The sequence below is a fragment of the Pinus tabuliformis genome, chromosome 2_2 (genome assembly GCF_031772625.1).
Source record: "Pinus tabuliformis cultivar Carrire ecotype Pingquan chromosome 2_2, CPIR1, whole genome shotgun sequence".
In the NCBI taxonomy this organism is placed as follows: domain Eukaryota; kingdom Viridiplantae; phylum Streptophyta; class Pinopsida; order Pinales; family Pinaceae; genus Pinus; species Pinus tabuliformis.
In genome coordinates, this window is record NC_142300.1 from 73,419,473 (window position 1) to 73,442,698 (window position 23,226).

Consider the following 23,226-nt stretch of genomic DNA (forward strand, 5'->3'; position numbering starts at 1 on the left):
GCCTCCTAAAATCTCAAGCTTCTTCCCAAAGATAGAGTCTACACTGTTGTCCAAGTCTCGGAAAGTTTCTATCAGCATTCTAAAAACTCTCCTCATAATATCATCATTGTAAGGAGCTATGGGGGCAGTCAGTCTCATGATGTTACTGAGACAAGATGCAACTAGAAGTCTAACCCCTTCACAAGGTTCCTCCAAGAACTTGTGTTGTATGAGAGCAAACATGGCTAGTTTTAGAGCCCAAATTAGTTTCTTCCCTTCTACCTAGCTCACTTTGGAAAGGAGTGCATCTAGTTCATCAAGTTTGAAAAGAATCTTCTATGTGACGCTCATGCACTTCAAATCTCTCCCAAGAACAAAAATCTTGTGCCCTGTTTCCTGCCCCTCCTACACATCTCTTAATTGATTTTTCCGAAGAATGGCATAGAGCCCCTTTGAGAAAGGTTTGCTATTTGTTGTTGCTGGTTTATTAAGGGAGTTTACAAAAGCTTCAGCCATGTTTTAGTCCAATGAAGTCAAGTGCATCACACACAGCTTTGACTGATAGCTCAATAGAAATACCCAATAGTAGCTAACTCAATACATAGACCTTACATTCAACTCAACAATAGCTGGACAATTATATCAGACCTTATGTGTAGCAAGAAAGACAACAAACTCTAAGAGAATACGGTGCATATAGCAATACAGGGCTGCTAAACCCTAACAGCCACAACTTATTAGCAACTCAAGGTAATAGTAGCATACACCTACAACCTGACCCAATACACTCAGACTTATTCAAAGACTGACATTTACTCTATTTCAGACTTGACACGTGAAGCATGTTTTGGCTGACAATCATTCACGACTCAATCTACTAGGCAAAATGTCTCTTACAAGGTATAATGATAACTTTCTTGTGCATACTCTATCACCCATAACAAATCTTACACAGGCCTTATGAAAACTACCAGAACTTCAAACACTCTGACTCAACAATATATCAAACCTCCAATCCAAGTACAAGATCAAAACGAGACCTTCAGCTCAGAAATACAACTTGCAAGCATGCTTCTAAACTGGTACAAAGGTAATGACAATAGTTCCAGAAATGAGCAGACTTGAAATTAATTTTCAACTTGTTCATACACAACATATATGCAGAAATAAGAACCTAGAAATTTCGACTACAGTGTTTAACAGGTTAGCTCTGGCACCATCAATATATTTAGCTTCATGAAGGATTTGAGACTGTTAAAGAATTATTTCTGATCGACTTGGCTCCTCAAACAAGCGGCTACAAGAATAATACACTCGGCCTTCGTACCATGAGTTGTTACAGGCATATAAACATGACCTTCAGATTTGGAACACGACCTGCCTGTGGCAACCTCTCACCCATATGCTACAGACATTGTGTAATACGTTGCCCAGAGAGAAAGGGAACTCGATCAGCATATCTCTAAATGATATTCGAACTGCATCACAAATGAGGTGAATCGAACTATTGGAATCTTTAGACTATCGCCACGATGGGTGTAGCCCCATTAAACTAGAACTCGTCCTCTAAATAGACTAGAAACTCAATTCCCAAGAGATTTCAACGAGGAACCTTGACTCCTCAATTCATACTTCAAAATTCATACTCTTCAATCAAGAAATAGCTAAAATAGGAATTTGTTGTCGGTCGCTCAGGAAGAATGAGATCTCGCCCTTCACTATGATCAAAAACTAACCACCGAGAACCAACGGATAGTTTCCTTTTGAATGGTATGCCCGATGAATCAATTTAGACAGAGAACGTTTGGCGCAAAGTGATTTTAGCTACACGACAATGGTCACGACGTCCCTAGTAGCGACTTCATTGAAATGACCGCATCGAACAGGCAATGTCTTACAAAATGGCGGGTTCGAGTTTTCTTACGAGCTCAGCAACGATAATTTATGTGACAACGATTAAAATGTCAAAGATCTCAACGTCTCTGCTTATCGCACGACAACTTTCGAAGCAGAATCAACAAGGGTTTGACTACAGCAATTGTTGGCGTGGGGGTCCTTGCTTTTTTGGTCTCAGGAGAATGTGGTCGACTCGGTCTCTGCGTCAAATATGAGAGCGATCAAAGCATCAATGCACGTGGTTTTAATGTGATTATTGACTCCAGCAATCGCAAGAGTCGACGGCTATGCTTTATCGTTGCCCCAAATCGAAGCACTCGATTTCATAAATGTTTAGTGCTCAATTCGACAAGCTCCCGTGATAATTAATTCAGTTTCCAAACGACAACCCTTCTATGCCTAGCCACGGAGAATGATGCGGCTACCCTGTATATGGCTTTGTCCCTTGCGATGCAACCATTATTCTAAGCCCGATCAAACTCGCAACCTTGGTCGATTGTTCCTCTGTTGCATGCGCAAATCACCATCAAAGTTTGACATACGCACAGGTGTATGGCATCAACGCTTATCCAAACTCTGGGCGAGACAACAAATCAGATCTTAATCTGAAAAAAATAAACTCTCACCCCCCCAAAATCCACGCCCAATACCGGAACAATTAGCGCAATCACAGTCTACGTTGATTTATGCATCTAGGTCCATTATGATATTCTACCAAATTGGAAACAACCAAGTTTCAACACAAAACTCGTATGCTGAATATAATAAATCTGGCCTATCAAATGAGACGTATATAATGCTGCTCGACCAAGTTACAATTCGGTCTGCAATAGGGGTTCGATACAGTCTGCACAAATGCAAGATTCGATCTGCCCAATGGTGATAATACTCAAAAATGCAAGTACTCGAGTTACCAAAGATGAACCTTGGTCTTTCAAGCTCAAGATCACCTCTCCACAAAGACAATACACAAATCCAAGATGTCTCCAAATGTCTTCCTCCTCCTCTTTTATAGATTTGATGGATAGATCTCCAAGCCTCTAGAAGCATCTTATTTTATTATTTTATTATTATTCTAAAAGCTCCTCCATTGACTTTATCAAGTGACCCTTTAATTTTATTTCACTTAAGTCATTTTTGGCCCCTTTTTCCCCAATTAATTATTTTTCCTTAATTAAATGACTAATTAAAGTCATTTTTAATTAAGCAAAATGACAAATCGCCCACCATACTCTCTTCGACCAATAGAAGTCTCTTCTCAGCATCCCACCTTATAGATCTTCTCGTTTCGGTTCCAACGAACTATTATACTGAGGTGTTCCATCAATTAATTTCCCCAGAACGCCACCTTGAGCATAATTAATTAAGTCAGGCTCCATAAAAAGGCTATTTTTTTTAAATTGTCAGAATGCGACGGAATGAAAGGCAAACTATGCAGATGATGGAATATGCCAAGCAAATGCCATCAAATCCCATAAAAACTCCCCAAAGCTCCATCGGGACCCCTGATGACAAAAGTCTACTCCACTGACCTGGCCATCCCCTACCCTGGAAATCCACCCTAGCTGTACTATGAAGAAGAATAAAAATGGGGACATGACAAAACTAAGCAAGGAAAAAATACAACACATCTATACAGTGATTTTTTGACAAATGTCCCCGGAAAAACCCAATGCCGGAAAACCAGTGCAGGCGCTGAGGGTTTTATTATTAAGCAGTAGTAATTTCTGAATACAATCTCTGGATGCCTTCCTGGCTATCTAGTACAGAAAATATCACTAATAGAGAGATAAGTGAGATTACCTCATACTATCACTAGAGATCTTGTCTGATCCAGTCAATGAATGAACAGCCCCTCACTGCCTCTACACAGTCACTGCATCAGCCCGACATCACAGTCTCTAGGGACAACATCACCCCTTCTGCTGATCGATTTGCTACCCAAGAAATTCGATTTTCACCTCTTGGTCTCACACCCCGGCTTCTAGCCTCTGATATTGATTCCTCCAACAAATTTTTGGACCTCCTCAAGGCTTTTGCGTTGCCTCTGAGTCAGCCTACACTAGCCAGCTTAGCCACTACGTTGCCTCTCCCAGATCTCTCTCTAACTTCTCTGGTAAGTATTCTCGGATCAGGAGTAATCTCCAACCGGAACTATCCCTGCCCCTCACTGCAAAATATCACTTCGAAATTCTTTTCAGCAGCTGCTCTGCTCCAGAAAAACGATCTTTTGATCTTCACCCGATGTATTCTCCAAGTGCCCATCGATGTCCTTATAATCCTCCAGTTGAGAACCAACGGCCCAAATTAGATTCTAATCAATGGCTCAAATCATTTGGACTCGAGCTCCGTCTTCTTCTAGAAGTTTCACCCACAATTAGATTAATACCCTTTAATTATTTTAATTTCCTAAGTTTAGACTTAGGCACCCATTAAAAATAGTTAATTTTTTTAATAAAATTGTCTCCGAGTGAAATTTCCCAAAACGATTTCTAGGTATTGGAGAATACATGTGTCTTAGCCTACTTGCAAATTTTGAGGCTTAGAGCACATCTAATGCTACCAAAAATCAACACTTAACATCTCCACTTTAAGATCATCAGAAACTTTCTTACAAGGTTTTACTTGCCCTCTCCAATGTGTGAGGTGTTCTTTAATCCTATGGATCCACCAACCCTTAACTTCTTTCCCACAATAGTTGCATATTTATACCCCATGTTCATTTAAATGGTAGTGAATGCATGCTGGATCATTTTTGTTTTCGAGGGCCATGACAACTTTTACAACAATAAATAAAAATTTGCATAGAAAACCCCAGGATTCTTAAATTTATAGGCAAAAAAAAACAATTTTTTAGAGAAAAATAGAAGAGGAATAGAAGCCATGGAATAACCTTGAGAAGATCTCCAAATGTTGAGATAAAAAGAAGCTACAAAAAGTAAAAAACTCAGATCTGTGATGTTGTAGCAACCCCCACAAATCTGAAAATTGCCCCTTCAATCAACTCCAAAATCTCCCTTACAAATTAGCCCAAGAAATCCCTCAGAATAGCCCTGCAAAACAACAATTGTTTAGAGAAAAATAGAAGAATATAGGGGGAATAACAACTTTTGCAACAAAAAATAAAATTTTGCATAGAAAACCCTAGGTTTTTAAATTTCTAGGGGAAAAACAACAAATTTTTAGATAAAAATAGAAGAATGGATGCCATCAAAGACCTTGAGTTGACATCTAAATTTTCAGAAGAAAATCAACTCCAACCAACAAAGAAACCAACTCTGTAGTAGCCCTCATAAAATCAGAAATTGCCCCTTCAATTAGCTCCAAAACCCATTCAACAACACCCAAAGATCTTTGGGTAAAAAAAATCATTGAAGCAACTCCAAAATCTCCCTTATAAATCAGCGCAACAACGCTCCAACCAGCTCTTCAATCTTCCTAAGAACTCTCTCAGTACAGCCCTACAAAAACTCTCCATTTCTCCTCAAGAAACTCAGCTCAAGAATTTCAAGAAGCTCAAATGAATAGTGTGTGTGAAAAGAGAGGGTGGGTGTGTTTAAATAGCTTTAGGGGGGACATAGGGATCCATTATATGTGGGCCATCCAAAAAAAATGTGATATTTTTGGGTTGGGCCATGCAGGAACCAGTCCTAAACCAGCGTATTATGTTTCCAACACCTGCACCAGACTAGTTTGGGCCCCAAACCAATTGAACTGGCTGATTCTTCCTATTTTGATTTGGTTCCGATAACATTGCTCCAAACACGTCATCGACTAGGCCAACCACAAGTCCCAAGTTACAATACTAGGGTTTGGATCTCTTTTATCATACATTAGGGATGCTCCTAATTCTTTTCAACACATATCTTTCAGTCACATCCTTCATGAACTCAATATGGAAGGAGATGGTTTGTCCAAAGAAGCCCTTGCTCTTCCCACTAGCTCTGCTGGGTTATATGAGTTCTTTGATGGTATGTAAAACAAGTCTATGGACATAAATCTCTCCTAGCTTCCTCTCCTTCCAATTTTGGTGCATCTTTGTAGTGTTGTTCGGACACAAGTTGTGGTATTAGTTTTTGTCGTTATGTTTTTTGAAGATATAGGACTGTATAGATAAACTCATAGTAAGGGGATGTATTTTCCTGTTACTATAATTATGTTGATGCATACACAACAAAAGCGACATACTATGTATATATTTTCTTCTCATAAATATATACAATTTTTTTCTTGACAAAAAAATAAAAAACTTCTAATTCGAAAAAAATCAACCCAAAATACATTAGTCCTTTTACAATGCGATAATTTTCTTTGAAGCTTTGAAGATCCTTCTTTTCATTTCCTCAACCGAGGGCAGTTTCTGGATAGGAAATGATATATTCAAATATAGTACTCTTTTGGGATAGGGTAAAGTGAGACACCATCAGGTTTAGTAATCATATACATCATAAGAAACTAGATTCATCCTCTGCCCCCCACGTGTCTCGAATCCCACATGTCAGACACAATTCTCAAGGGACACGTGTCTAATTTGTGGGTCAAGCATGTCCGAACACGAGGGACTTGTGGACCTAGCGAATCTAATTTTCCCTAGCAACATGACACGATTTCGGGACACGTGCCCCTCTCAAAAAGTGTGCCACAACTCTTTAAAAGCCCAATTTGGGTCGCTTTTTCTTCATTGTAATGTGTCTCACTTGCTATGGGTGTGTGGGAGCGAGTAGCAAAGGATTTAGGAGCATTTTGGAGGTGATTCAAGCAACCAATAAGTGCATTTTTCTTTCATCCTCTTGTTGCGAGAGAAATTGGAGCACATATGGGAATTCGTAAGGTTTGAAGAAGAGCATGCTTGAGCAGTTCAGGGCAGAGACAATGGTGTATGTGCACACCAACCTTCATCTTATTTACAGGCAGAGGGAGGAGTGGTTAAAGGGAAAGACAAAGACGTGAGATGTGTTTCCTGATGATATGGGTTTGGACAACAGTGTTGAGTTGGCATTGGCCAACATGGATCTTAATGGGCCAGAGCTAGAGCATGTCACTTTTGATGATGGTGATAATCTTGAGGGGTCATCCTCCACACAAGCAGATGCAGAGATTACATTGTATACAGAGGAGAATGATGCAGAGGAGAGCAGTCGTGACCATGACAGTGATGTTGATTTAGATGATGATGATTGATGAGCTACCTACTACCTTGTAGTTGTTTTGTGTTTGTTATTTCTATTTGCCATTGGCATTGCTAGTCAAGAGTCCTCGTGACTCAGTACCTATGTAACACATTGATTTTGATGACTTAATGACAAAACTACAGTTTCTTGTCTTTCTCCAATTGGATCGTTGATGAATATGTCACGATTATATTTGTATGCATAATGTTACAACTTACAACTTACAAATTTACAATGTCGAATCTAGAATCTAGATGTATGTCATTGTTTGTATCATCATAAGAAATTTTGTAATATGAAATCATTGAAATATCTATTTAGTATTATATATATATATATATAATGTGTCCTACGTGTCCTGTTTCAGGGGGTCTACGTGCCCCATGTCAGACACTTGAATTTGCGTGTCTTGTGTCCCGTGTTAGGTGACTTAGTATACATCTTTATGGTTTACAAGGTAACATGAGGCACCTTGAGTATGAGAATGTAATACTTACATGTTGAAAATAGTAGCAAGAAAGGTTCCTTGATTTATGCCTTAAGAAAGGGACCTCAACGAGTTCTTCCTTAGCATGCTCGAATTGTTGTAGGTTAGGAATCAATTCCTATAAGTTAGGAGCTAATTCCTCTAAGTTAGGATGAATTCCTAAGATTTAGGATAAGTCCCTACAAATTACGAAGAGTTCCTATAATTTATGATGTGTTCCTAAAAGTTAGGACGAGTTCTGAAACAGTAACTAATGTGCAAAAGTGGCCGAGTTTGTTGTCTTCTAGTGCGAGTTAATTTGGGAAAAGGAGAAGTGACTGAATCTCAAGTTCTAGAATTGAGATGAGACGGGTTGCATGAGTTAGTTAAACTCAATTAACTCAATCAATCACAAAATCAATTTCCTAAAATATAATTTGCCTGATTTAGCCATTCCAATTATTTTAACAGGAGTAACGAAGGCACAACTGTCATCATTCTTCTTGAGCACAAATATTGTGTGTGAGTTTGCGAGAGAGCAGAACAAGGAGTTTTTATGCGAGTTGGTAGAGAGCAATTTTCCTTGGGAATTGCACTAGGAAATAGGAGGAAATTCCTATTAAATAGGAGCAGCCTATGCGCTAGGATTTAGGAGGATTTGTGCAAGGAAATAGGCCTTTAGGATTGCATAAAGGAGAAGGAAAGGAGAGCAGGGTCTTGCATTTTTTCAACTTAGTACAAGCAGAGGAAATCAGTTTGGTTTCTATTGAAACAAAGATGTATTGTAAAAGATCTATTGCTTAGTATTCTATCAATAAAATTCGCATACAAGTAGAGGGTTTTCCCAGTTGGGTTCCCTAGAAAAATTGTGTTGTTGAGGTGTGTGATTGTGTATTGATTTATGTTCCTATCCTACTGCAAAATAAGTAGGGAAATTGTGTGTCTAAATGAAAAGAAACTACTTTTCAGATTGTTCACATTAGCAGTTGCCAAATTTCGTGGATTACCGAAATTTTTGGATGATAAAATATTTTTTTCCCTAAGCCAAAAAAGAAGGCTGAAAATAATAGAAAGCAAGTTCAAAATCTCATCCTCGGATTTTACTCTCAAGAATATATTGAGCTATGTCACAATCAAGAAATGCATAGTAAACAACACCCATATATACACACATGTGTACGTGTATTATAAGAAACAATTAGAAAAAATTCACAATTCACAATTAGACTATTCCCTCAATACATAGGAAAAAATTTAGTTAAATATTAAAAATATATAATAGCAAAAGAAGACTACATGAAAGGCACTAAATGCCCAGATTATCCAGATAAATACATTTCCAGGCTTGCATAGACTGATGACATGGGATTTACGAAAATGGAGTACAGAAGGTACAATGATTTTGATTTCAAAGGGGACTCTTTCAGATAATAAAAAGTGAAATTATTTGCTTATTGATATTTTTCATGTTACAGAACGTGGGGCCATCCATGATTTTTAAAAAATGAGAAATAAATAGCTAGGAAACATTTCCCTTCCAAGGTAATTCCTTGTTTTTGTTCCATTCCTGTATTTAAAATACTTCTGCTATGGAAATTACACCAATCCCTAGAATTTCAAGTATATATGAATTATGTCTCTTGTATAGGCATTTAACTGCTAACCTTATTGATTAGGTAATATTATTCTTTATTACTATGCAAAAATTCAAAAACGGGTATCCTTCAAGCTGAAAAGGATTCTGTCTACCTGAATCTACCAAACCACATCCATCCTTTTACTCAACCATAAGAATATGCATGTATTGCTAGTGTCCAGTGAATATCAACATTTATTGGAGCATTCTAATTATCTACTGGGCCAATGTGAATTTCTAAAAGCTTCGTCAAGACATGCAAATAAGAATCATTTAAAACTTTAATAGTCTAGAAGGAAAAGCATTTAGTATTGGATCTTCAAGTTCAATCTAATAAGATCACCTTCATCCTGAAAGAGAAAATAAACTTCTAACACTAGAATGTAACATCTTTTCAAAACAACAAAAGAAATGGAGAAGGAATCGTACCTTATGTCGGTCGAAGAACTCCACCTAGAAAACAAAGGTTCCAAAATACAATATCAACACACTAGCCCTTATTATAAGAACGTTCTAATTTTTTTCCATTTTGCATAAATGCAAATGTGCAATGGAAATATGAAGTACAAAGGTTGTAAAACATTATAGACAAAAAGTATGCTACTGTTGCACTAAAACTTCAAGCATTATCAGATAAGAAAATTGGTTTTGTACTAGATCATTTTCATGATAAGATGACCCAAAAAAGAAGTGAAAGGTAGCTTACATCCATTGATGGCCAAATTAAATAATTCCAAATACCACTTACCAAAAAGAGTATTATGTAGCAAGCCCGCGACCAAATTACACACACTTGTCTCCATGAGTATATACTACATACATTATAGGAATAGTTACAAATAACAGGATACACCATATTTTAGTCTTCAAGATTAAAATTCAACAAACTTCAACCAAAAACTCCAATCCGTTCAAGTCCGTCTAACACCATTATGAAATTTGGCCATTCTAACACCATTGAACCATCAGTGTGGTTTTAAAGGACGAAAACCTTTGTGTTTTGGTTTTCTCACGTTATTAAAAAAACTCAACCCTAAAATTAAACCTGACTTGCAATCTAGCTCGGTATGTGAATCCAAAGAGTATATGCAAATCACAGGTTCTGCAATTCTTGGCAGTGTATTCTCCAAATCTTCGCTTCACTTCCTCAATCGTATAGCCGCTGGCATATCTCTCTCTCAACAGTTGACATACACAGGCCGAGGCGACTTGATTCGCGCTCAAGCAGAGACAACCAGCGGCCATTGTTCCTTTCTGCCCTTACTAGACGTGGGTTGGCGTTCATAGAAAATATATTTAATCACTAAATTGCCGTTCAGTAATACATATCATAAAACCATTCGCGAAGCATAATGATAATGATGATGGGATCATGGCACAATGTGTAATGCCGTAATTAATATAATAGTTATTTAATATTTAATATATATTTTATATGGCTCACTAGAAATGATTATTTAAAACATAATGGGCATTTAGTATATATATATGTTCTAATTATAATTTTTATAATTAATTGGCAAAGTTATGGTCAAGTGAACCACTAAAAGTTGGTGTATGAGAATCTTTTTAATTGGAGGATAAGAGATTCATTTTTTATGTAGTTATAAATTTTATTAATCTTGACAATGTGATGTGAGATGTATCATGAAGTTAGTGTTTTGATGCCTATTCGAATAAGGGACCCACCTTCATGTAGCGATTTCACTGCTAAAAGTCTATGGAAGTGTACATGGTCTATCCCTTTCTGGATTTGAATTTGTAACCTCTTAACATAGTTTTAAAAAATGGTGGGGTTGAATCAGAAATCAACCAAACTGGTCGGTCAGATGCTCGAGCTTGCTAACCGAAGTAATAAGCTTGATTCATGGCGGATTAGGGTCGGTTAGGTACCAAACCGACCAGTTTTGGCACCTAAGTAGTCCTAACCGGACGGGTTTGTAAAAAACCAACCACCTTGGAATAAGCATGCACTGGTTCTATAATTCTAAAGCAAAAGACTTCATGTTTGTGCGCGGGATAGAAACTCTGAATTGTCCACTCCCAAGGTGCTCCCTTGATGCTCCCTGACACTTCCTGGATGCTCCCTAATGGTAATGTTAAATTCTTAAAATAAAAATGGCATTCTCCTTTATTTTTCATTTTCATCTTTTTACTTAAATTTTTAACATTACCATGAAATGACTCGGGATGTTTGAGAGTGGTTCCAACCTCATCAGAGTTCATATGGAGAAAATAGAATTTCATATCTCATTCGAAATTCAACGGACTTAACAATTTTCAGGATTTCAAAATCAATGGGATTGTCGAATTTCATTAGATTATATTACGCATGAGGCTATGTGATTGGCATTTAATCAAGAACACCAAGCCATATATGTACCTCAATGTTGGTGGTGTTGATTGTTGAACTCCTTTGCCATGACCTTAGCAAAAATGTTATTATAGGAAAACTCAATGAGTTATTATCAAGCAAATCAAGTTAATGTGCAAGCCCAAGTTTGATGAGTGATCATGTTGATCAGTTATTTGTAGTAGGCTAGTGGCCTAATAGCTTGAGTTGCAGTATTGTTTTTGGACTCTAGAGGTCATTTAGAGCCCCATTGCTTATGTATTTTGTTGACGATATGTATTGAACTCGATGTCATTTTGATATATGCACCCTTACATGGTATATAGATAAGCAGACTTTGCATATTTTCTCTCTAATGGTTTGGAATCATAGTTTGTAATCTTAAAAAAAAAAATCTATTAAAAACTATTTAGTTTATGTATTTATTTCAATTCCAGTTTATTGAATCTGGTATGATTCGGTTCCGGTTTGAATCAAGGGTATAAAAGTGCCCAGTTTGAAACCCGGTTCCGGTATTTAAAACTATGCCTTTTAAAAGGAAATGCATACCCTTAACTATTAAACCTACTCAAAAACTACTAACAATATAACTACATTGTAATGTTTAATTATACTAATGCATAATATTTTCATTTTAACATATATATATATATATTTCTAAATAAACTTAATGGCAAATATTTTAAACCTCATCAAAAAAAAAAATATATATATATATATATATATTGAAAATCTTGAAATATGTAAATGAGCTTAATGGCAAATATTATTTAAATCTCATCAAATAAATCGAATTTGAATAGGATTTCATCATGGTGGAACTCAAACTACTCGATGTTAAACAATGTGACTTTAAGACACTGTAAGAAAGAAAGAAGGAAAAATATTTTAACGTCCACGGGGCTAAAGATAGTTTATGAGACAAATTGCTTCTTCATGTGCTTGATGTATTTGACCCTTTTTCTGTGAAGCGTCACAATAAATGCTCCACGAAGGTAGGGAGTAAGATCGCAAATTGTCATTTCTAATCTAAATCTTCCTCGAAATGCTCAACATCCACCAAGATAAGATCTTGAATGCAGAAATGTAAAGGATCCACTACATAAAAGTATCTTGTGGCCAAAATGAGGAAAGACAACATAAATCCTAACAAAAACATATTTCTTTGAAACAAAGGTAAATACATAAGAGAAACCTGCTATAGGCCTTAAATTCACATCTCAAAAGTCCAAATCACTTCTCCTGGTTGTTTTCACTGCAATCTAAATTCATCTTTCACAACATCAACCTAAAGCTATGGAAAGATGGGCATTGTTATCATGCCAATCTATACATGTAGATTCCCCTGATAACTGTACGCAGATCAACCCTTGTCATAGCTGGAAAGCCTTCCCATTTGGACCGGTGCTTTTCCAGTCTCATGGAGGTGTCCCTAAAAGGTGTATGCTACAATTTAATGACCTAATCTGCGTAATGTCCAAGATGATCAACACACAAAGGGCTCCCTCTTGGGTTGTCCTTTAACAATCAAGAGCCAGAATAAATTTTAAATAAACACTTAGATGTTTGGTATCAGATATACCAAAGACATTTATAACGAAATAAAGTGAAGTAGATGTGTGCTTTATGTGATTCTAAATCAAAATAAATGCACATTATCATTTATTATCTGACCACGGTGTAATAATAACCAAATTTGATTTTAAGGCAATAATCAACAAACAAACAAAAAGTGAAGTGAAGTAGATGTGTGTTTTATGTGATGCTAAATCAAAATAAATGCATATTATATAATATGAGCATTACAATAACAAGTGTAGTGTAATACCCAATAGCCTTGTTGCTTAGGACCTGAGTTTTATGTAAAAAGTAATTGATAGCTACTTTAGATTAATTTAAATGTTTACAGTTAAAAACCTTCAAAACCATGTAATAGACAAACATTTTGTCCTGAGGATGAACCACATTAGCTAGTTCGAAATGTCGACCAAATAATACTGATGTGATTAATTCGAAAGACATGCTTACTACATTAATTTAAATGTTTATAGAGTTAAAAACCTCCAAAACCATGTATATAAATTATGTTACATAGTAATCATAAACCCCTATTTAAAATACCCTTACATATAATATCATATTTATATCTCTTAAAATTAAATTATTGGTATTATTATTTATTTTTTTTATATCAAGTGAATATAGGTCCTTCTATTAATCTATAAAAAAGTACATCAAATACAAAAGGCAGCACAAGCTACAAAGGCACTGTGGCCCACACTACCACTTATCCAAGCGAGCGGAGAAACAAAGGGACAAGCCTCCCTTAAGGTGCCAAGCGGGACAAACGGTGAAATAGAAACCGTCTATCCACACTATCGAGCCACACAAAACCTTTGATGACGGGGCCCACCGTGCCGAAGGCCCACAAAACAATGCCAAGTAACCACTCTAAACCTCCGAAGAAAATGAAATCTCGAAGACTGTGCGATCAACCTTCAAAGATCCAACGGCCAAGAGGCGATATCGGGTTGCCAACAAGCTAAACCTTTATCCATTCAAACGGACCCGAAAAGAAAAATGTGCCAACTCTGTAATCCATTTCGGGTCTGGATGGAGAGATAAACCACAAGCAGTTTATCCCCCTGAAATCCACCAGATGCAAGAGATCCCAAAAGGACTTTGCAAATAGCCCGAACCTTAACTGCCCAGATGGACCCGAAGCAAAAATAAGTCACCACCTAAATGAATTTCGGGTCCGATTGGAAAATTAACTGTCTTGCAAGTTAACGCCCGAAATCCATGGGATGACTGCGATCCCGTCAACATGCCCACACATTAACTAAGCCAACGCCCAAAGAATTAATAGGCCACATTCAATGTAATTCGGGTCCAAATCTAGACTTAACCTGTATGTAGTTTCCCGCCCGAAAACCCTAGGATTATAGAGATCCCACTCGAAAACCCTAGGATTATGAAGATTCCTGCCCGAAAACCAAAGGCACACTTTAGTCAGTCACCTAACATCTTGCTTGCACTTAACCATATGCTACTTCTTTGTGTAGACCGAAACTCCTCTGTTCCTATCAATCTTCACTTTGCTTATTTCTCGTGCTCTGGAAGTACTCCATGTCTAATGTCGCCTGTCTGTGACAATCTTCCCGCAATCGTCCTTGGGGAGTCCCCATCCAATCATATCTTTTATTGCTTTTGGAGTAGAGTACTCCTTCGTTTGCTAAAATATCTGCTAACTTGTTGGTTGTTCAGTGCACATGAACAAAACTGAGGGTTCTCATGGTTCGCAGGTGGGATTGAATACGTTGATAGACCTGCAGTAACCTCCAGTGTTTCGACACTTTCTCTGGTGTAGAGCCATTGCATATTTTCTTGACCGAATTAATTATCAATTCAGAATCAGCTTCTATGATGGTATTATGTAAATTTGATTCCATCAAGATTTCTAGGCATTGCTCAAGGGCCATGAGCTCTGCCATATTATTAGTGGCCCTCCCCAAATGACTATGAAAGATGGCTTTTATGAAACCCTTTTCATCTCTTATTACTCTGCCATATCCAGCCATACCAGGGTTGCCTTTAGAGGCGCCATCTATATTGCATTTCATGAAACCAAGAGGGGGAGGTTGCTAGAAGTCCTTTTCAGCTGTTATATAACTTACAGTCTTGTTTGTGCCCTGGGGGAAAAGCCCCTGTAGGCCCAAATGAAGAAGAATCTGCTCATCCTAGTGTTGAGGTTGGTTCTCAGGGGGTTTCTTTAGATAGGTTCCTACAGTCTCTTTGAGCTGTCTTATGATCTGAGCCATGATGCTCTGGGATGAACCCATTCTGTTCTTGAAGATCCTATTGTTGTGTTCTTTCCAAACATTCCATATTAGAAAGCCTAGAACCATAGCCCAAGCTTCGTTGATTATTTCATTTTCAGAGAAATTTCTCCTCCAATTCCTCAAAGTGTCAGTGATGCTGCAAATGTCCCTTTCCGTTTGTCTGAAGATTGAAGCCACCCAATTCCACAAGGTGTAAGTGAATGGGCAGAGGTTGAGTAGGTGTTCCATTGTTTCTTCTTGTAAGTCACATAGCTGGCATCTAGATGGACCGGCTACACCTCTTTTTTGAAGGTTTTCCCAAGTCAAAAAAAATTTTGTTGTACCAACCACATGAACAGTTTGATTTTCATCCAGTTTTGGTTCTACCATAGGTCCTTCCATACCTTATCAAGGTTTGGAAAGTCAAGCCCTAGGGCTATTCTTTTGGCTTCTCTAAGGTTAAAGTTGCCTTCATTGTTTTTTCCCCATCTCAATTGGTCTGAAGATGTTGATGTCAGAATCTTTCTCTGTTCCAAGATAACTACTAGAGCTGCTGCTTGGGGCTTCAAAGGGGAGTCATCACTGTACACCAGGTTCTTCCATATTCTCCATTTTCCATCGCTTCTATCCTAATCCCAGAAGTCCTTTACCCTGAGTAAACCTTTGTTGTCAGTATCATTCTTGAGATTGGCAAATTCTTCTCTTAACAGGTTAGGTTCTTGTTGCCAATTGTCCTCCCAAAACCGAGCTAGGTTTCCATCTCTAATTTCCCAGAAATTGTGTTTCTGAACAATGGCTCTATTCTCCCAAGCTTTGTTCCAAATGTGGGAGCCTTTGATGAGCCCAGACATTCGAATGTGCTCCCTTTCTTGCCAATTATTTGCATATTTCTGTTTCCATACCTTGGCCCAAGGGGTAACTGATTCCTTTAGCCATCTCCACCATAGTTTTTCCCTTAAAACCTTGCTTAGGGTTTCAAGGTCATCAAGGCCCAAACCTCCATGTGTCTTAGGTTTACAAATCTTTTCCCAAGCAACCAAAGCCCATTTCTTTTTCTCTTCCCCTTTACCCCAAAGAAAATCTCTTTGGATATTCCTGATGTGTTGCACAACTCCTTTAAGAGCTGGAAGGGCTGAAAACATGAAGATGGGGACAATTTGTAGGACAGCTTTTGTAAGCACTAGCCGTCCTGCTAAATTCAAAGACCTGTTTGTCCATTTCCGGATTTTGTCCTAGAGTTTATTAATCACAAGCTCCCAAACTGCCTTGCTTAGAGGTTTATCTGTTAGAGGTATTCCCAAATATTTGGAGGGTAGCTGATCTCTTTGAAAACCTAGAATTCTAGTGAGGTTTCTCTGAATAGCAATGTCAGTATTAAAAAAGAAAATCTTTGATTTGGAAAGGCTTACCTCTGTACCCGCAGCCATAGCAAAGTCATTCAGGATTTGCTTGAAGGCAAGAGCTTCCTTGACCGTGGGTGTACCCTGCAGCATGGTGTCGTCCACAAATTGTTGATGAGTCAAGGCATCCCCATTTAGGGTGAGTTTAAGACCCTGGATTTTGCCTTCTGCTTTGGCAGAATTGATCGCCTTGCCTAAACCTTCCATCATGAGAATAAAGAGGAAGGGTGAGAGCGGATCTCCTTGTCTGAGTCCTCTCGAAGGCTTAAAGGTTTTGGATGGTGAGCCATTTAGGAGGATTGAAAAACTTGAGGTGGTAACAAGGGCCATTACCCATCTTATCCAGTTATGGTCAAAGCCATATGCTATTAGTACTTCCCTGATGTATGCCCAGCTTAGCTTATCATAAGCCTTCTCTAGGTCAAGTTGTATGATCATACCTGCCTGCTTATTGCTCTTGAGTGAGTGAACCACCTCGTGAGCTTGAATGATGTTATTTAGAATTTGTCTTCCTTCCACATATCCAGTTTGCTCCTCAGACACAAGAGTTGGAAGAAGGGGCTTGAGCCTGTTTGCAATTATTTTGGAAATAATTTTGTACACCACATTGCATAATGCTATGGGTCTAAATCTATCTGGTGTCATAGCATTTTCCTACTTTGGAATCAAAGATATGAAAGAGGTATTGAGCGCCTTCAAAACAGTTTTGTTTTCCTCAAGCCCTCCACCACATCGAGGATATCTTGCTTGACTATTTCCCAACAAGTTTTGAAGAAGTCGATATTGAAACCATCCGGACCTAGAGCTTTCCCATTTTGTATTTCTTTGATGACTTCACTGACCTCCTCTTCTGTCACTGGTCTATTAAGATTATAATTGTCTTCTCTTGTCACAAGCTTAGGAATGTGCTTTGTGAAGTCATTGATGAATTGTGATCTGTCTATGAGAGGCTCCTCTGCTATTCTTTGGAAATGTTGAACCAGAGCAGATTCTATTTCTTTGTGGGTGTTGAGCTGATTTCCTTGAGTATCTTTGAGTTTTGAAATCTTGTTATGAGACCTATGATCCATGGTAGACTTATGAAAAAACCTTGTATTTCTTTCTCCTTCTTTTATCCATTGTACCCTTGATTTCTGTCTCCAGAAGATCTCCTCTTGCTTGCATAAGCCTTCCCATTCCTGTTGAAGAGAGTCAGCTTGTATTTTACTTTCCTCGGTGAAGCCATCTGAGATGTGGACCTGGTTAATTCCCTATAGTTTCCGTTCAACTACTTTTTTGGCTTCGAAGATATTGCCAAACTCATTCTTATTCCAATCTTTAAGCCTAAGTTTGATGTGTTTCAATCTCTGATGCAGAAGGAACATTTTAGTCCCCTGAACGTGCATATATTCTATCCACCATTTTTCAATATTGCTGATGAAGTCAGGATGAGTAAGCCAAATGTTTTCAAACCTGAACGGTCTATTTCTCGGAGTGCCTATAAAGGAAGCTTCTAGTTGAATAGGCCAGTGATCCGAGCCTCCAAAAGGGAGGATTATAGCTGACATGTCAAGGCCTGTGAGGATGAGGTCCTCAGAGATAATGAATCTATCTAGTTTAGAGGCAACTTGAGCAGCCCCTCCCCTCTTATTATTCCAGGTGAAGGTTCCATTTCTAGTCTCTGTATCCACTAGCCTCATGTTGTTTATGAAGTCCTAAAATGCTATGGAATCTCTGCCTAGTGATCTGGTCCCACCTTTTTTTTCTGATAGAGATCTGATCATATTAAAGTCCCCTCCCAGAATCCAGGGGATAACCGAATATCTTTCTCTTAGCTCCTCCAGTGAGGTCAGAAGCCTGAGTTTGTCTTCAAGTTTTTGTGGACCATAGACATTTGTGATCAAATAAACTTCCTTATCACCCAAAGGTTGGATAACCACTGATAGGTAGTTCCTGGATGCTTCAGCATCTAGGATTCCAAGTTTTTGGGGGTTCCAAAGTGTGAGAATTCCTCCTGCTGTGTTATCTGCTTTCACTTCTAGATATTCATACTTAATAATCCATTTGCTATGTATCTCTCTTATTTTATCTATTGAACATTTTGTTTCCTGGATAAACACCATATCTGGATTTTCTTCTTTCATTCTATTACTGAGATTTCTTTGTTTCATTTTACTTCCTAGACCCCTAATATTCCATGTTGTAAGCTTCATTAAGAAAGATTTGTAAATGGGTAACTGGTAAGGTCTTTCATCTTACCTGAGTTAATCATGAGTTTTCCACACTCTATCAGTAGCTCATTCTGACTTTTTCTTCCTCTTTTTCTACCTGGGTTCTTGGGAGCTTGTCCCCCTATTGCCTCCATCGTTTTTACCCCTCCGTTGTCCTAACTATCATGGCTTCTTTTGACCCCAGAACCCTTAGCCTGAGATCTCCAGAGGAAGAGCTATTGTACTCTGTTAAACTCCTCTTGAGGTAGTGAATCCACCCCTTTGGCAGTTCCTTGCTCCAGGAACTTTTCTAGATCGAGATGCTCCCTTTCAAGAATTTCCTACAGCTCATGATCCTCCGTTCCCACTTCGTTTGGGGTCATCTCATGGTCCCTGTCAAGTTCCATAGTGCTTGGCAGATCCTCCTTTTGTTGGTTGTTTTTCGGTCTATCCTCCATGTTGTCATCCTTTTCCTTCTCTGTAGGATTGTCCTCTAGTATCTAGTTCGCTCCCTTGTTCCCCTCTTCCTCTTCTAATATCTTGAATCTATTCTGACTAGGCTGCTTTTCCTCGTTGCTTTTCTTCTGGTTCTTTCTCCCTCCTTTCCCTCTGCCTCCCACTTTGGTAAACCCTCAATATCTTTCCCTGAGGTGGCTTTAATACTGCTCTCCATTTTGTTTAAAGGACAGTCTCTGAAGAGGTGCCCGTGTTCATGGCATTTGCGACATCTGAAAGGGACATGCTCGTAATCCACCGCCTGCACCCATTCTTCATCATAAACTTCTAGAATGATTTCATCCGGCAGAGCTCTAGAAAGGTCCATTTCTACGCATATTCGGGCAAAGGAGGTGTATTTTCCGCGCAGTGTGGCATCTGATATTTTTAAGAAATGCCCTAGTTTATTGCCTATGGCTTTTAAGGATTCTGGCAACCCATAAGCTAAAGGTAGGGAGTAGAGTCTTATCCATACCGACATTGATGTGAACGTTTCTCGCTCCGGGACAAAATTCATCACCCAAGGCCTCATATAGAGGCCTACAGCAGCATAGAAGTAAGGTCCTACTTCGAACACTCTATCTTTATCTTCTAAGTTCGTGAACACTACAGTGAAGAAACCCTTGGATCCAAGGCGCAGAGTTATTTCTCCCTTAGGTTTCCAATGGTTCTTTATCCATGCATGCAAGGCCTTCTTCGTTGGCCATAACCCCATGAATTTACATATTACGGCATAAGCCGCCATGTGATCCCTATGTGCCTGTAGCGTTGGATCACTTAACACCACTTGAGGTGTGATCGCTGACCTAGGTTTACATGGTCCTGTTGGATTCCTTTTGTCAGTATTCTAACTACCTCCTCCTATGCTCTTCTCTCTTCTGTCTCCCCCCTGCTTTTCTGCCTACCCCTATGATCTACTTGTTGTCGCACGGATTGACACGACAACGCTCAGACCGGGGGCTGTCACTCTGATCCCCGATCCCTCCGTTTAAGCCTGTCTCCCGCGGCTAAGGGGGTAGTCCCTGAGAGATGACGAGAACAACTGTCGACCAGTTGGTTGGGAGACACGAGACACGATTGAGATAAGCACTAAAATGATTTGATTAATTGAGCAGACCAATGCCTTAAGAGATTGTTATTACAATGATTACTTGTTGAATGATATAGAAACATGAACCATGAACAGCAATCATTTGTCATCAAAAGGGTATCAGCTAAATTACGACGACCAAGACGATATCCAGCAACTGAAAATTTAGAAAAAAAAATGAATGCTTAAACCACCACGAGTCATAAACCATTAACCAGATATCACTTTTCGTATCTCGACTTGAAAGTTTAGATCTCAGCATGAAAAATATAACATGATAGTTCCCGAAACTGAGTCCGACAAAACAGAGAATTTTCCAAATTTTTATTTATTTTTTTTTAAACAAAAATAAAATTTTAAACTAAAAATATCTAAATCTATGCTTAAATATTTTTTATTTTATTTTATATTTTATAATTTTTATTTATTTTTTATTATTTTTTTAAAACAAAAATTTAAAAATATCTATGCTAAAACAAAAACTAAATCTAAACTTTAGAAAATAAATTAAAATCTAAATACAAACTAAACCTAAATATAAATTAAAATCTAAAAATATAAAATAAAATTGATCTAACAAAGCCTAAGCTAAACTAAAAGGAAATGATTCAAAATCGAATTACAAAAATTAAAATCGTAATCATAAACTAAACTAAGGACTAAAAACAAAAAATCTAAACAAAACTTATAAGAATTGAAATCTAATTATAAACAATAACTACAAACTATACAAACTATACGCTCTACCCTAACTGAAAGAAACATAAGTCAAACGAAGACTATGAATGCAACGCGAAACTACCTACGCACATGGATATCGCAGTCAAACAACAGACAAATCGAATACGCATGGAAATCCATTTTGGTGACCCACGCAGAGCAACGACTTACGATATTACCTGAGGCGCGGATCAAAATCGAAACCAGCTTGCGGCTTGATGGAACAAATGAATGCAGGTCCGCACAAAAAAAAAATTAAACTGATTTATATGCAGATCAATACGCTTACCTGTGCAGAGATTACCTGGTCACTGCAACCTCGGCTTAGAGACTGTGCGTGAATGAAATGGCTATCGTTGGTCAGCCTTGAAATACGCAGACGGCAATCACGTAATACGCTCAGAAACCGTGAATCGATCTTACCATAGCCGCATACCTGATATGCATTACCTGGAGTGATTTACCTCTGATCGAAATCGGTTTAGAGCTCCACTGTCTGCTACTGAAAGTGGGTCGATTTTGAGCATTTCTGATGCTCACACACAGCACGTCCTTGCCATATCAGAACAAATAAATGAGAATGAAAATTTGAGATCACAGCACGTCCATTGCGTGAAGCACCATTTGCATGATAAGATGAGCTCGCTTCTGCCTGCGGATGACCTCAAAGGAAAAACCCTAAACGTTTGCAGGACTACACAATTTTCCCAACGGCATCCATATGCAGTTTTACAGGTGAGGACGGCAGGATGTAGCTGTTGTCTGGAGGTCCGATAAGACCCCAAGGTATACGCCAGAAAGTGCCCACAAAAAAGGCCAACTCAAGACCCAGCAACCAAAGAATGCATCACGTTGAAATCTGTTGGTTATGCACAGTGTGTCGGCGTGTCAACCTTGATGGCGATCCTGCAATTGCAAAAAAGACAAAACCCTAATAAAAACTATAAAAAATTTGAAACCCTAGATCCAAAAAAAAATTGAAACCCTAGAACAGCTAATTAATTTACAGATTTGGCCCCTTAACAGCCAGATTCAGCGATAAGCACGGAAATATTTTTAAAGAAACAGAAATTTCAGACTGTCACTGTGAAGGACTTCAAAAAATCTCTCATGCAAACTTAGAAAAATAAACCGAATGATAGACCCAGGATCAAATCCAACTGGGCTCAGCAAAAAAAATGCTTGCGGGAGTTGGCTGGTTCAGCCGAGAACTTCCCCGAACGCCCACAAATTTCCTTCAGAAAATGTTTTCTGCACAGCTCAAAACAACCGTCAACAAAGAGGGCAAAAATGCTGCTAGATCTCAAACAGTAATGGAGATACCTGCCATTACTTCAGAAACCCTAACAGCACCCAAACCCCAGCAAGTGAACAAGATACCTGTGCTCACAATACTCTACAAGAAGCTAATATTAATGGCTGAAAATAACATATGCAGAAAATGAAATGATCTCACAGCATTCCAAGAGAGTAACACCAGCAAGATATGGACCCCAAAGTCTTCTTTTATTAACCAGAAACAGATTTACAAGAGAGCTTCTTCAGTATCTGACTCACAGATCCAATGATCTGAAATGACCACCTAAGACCCTATATAAAGGAAATGATCCCAACGGCTAGTTCGAATGATCCATGTAGAAATGATCTCGACCGTTGATGAGGATCAAGATATCTCTTGATCTCATCCGTCGATTTATTCACTTAAAATATTATTATTTTTTTAAATTTTTAAATTTTTAAAATTTTTTATTATTTTTTTATTTATTTCATTTTTTTAAATTTTTAAATTTTTTTTAATTTTTTATTATTTATTATTTTATTTTATTTTTTAAATGGATCATCGAACTAACCCTTTGGAAACATCATCTAGGACCTAGGACTTAGGACTCACGAGGGGATTTAAAACATTTTCAACCCTCAAGACACATTTCATGATGACTTTTTTTTACAATTTACATCTCAAGGGGACAAACCCACTTAATACAGACCCTCACAAAACACCCAGTTCTG

General features: G+C 38.1%; 1 protein-coding gene across 1 annotated transcript in view; it reads right to left on the reverse strand.

The window, feature by feature from the left end:
* Positions 1-23,226, reverse strand: part of ABCB28 (non-intrinsic ABC protein 8) — a 507,377-nt gene that overhangs the window by 289,241 nt on the left and 194,910 nt on the right. The window contains exon 3 of the mRNA XM_089404304.1: positions 9,578-9,601. Coding sequence (XP_089260430.1) covers positions 9,578-9,601 — 24 coding nt within the window. The remainder of the gene's footprint in view (positions 1-9,577; positions 9,602-23,226) is intronic.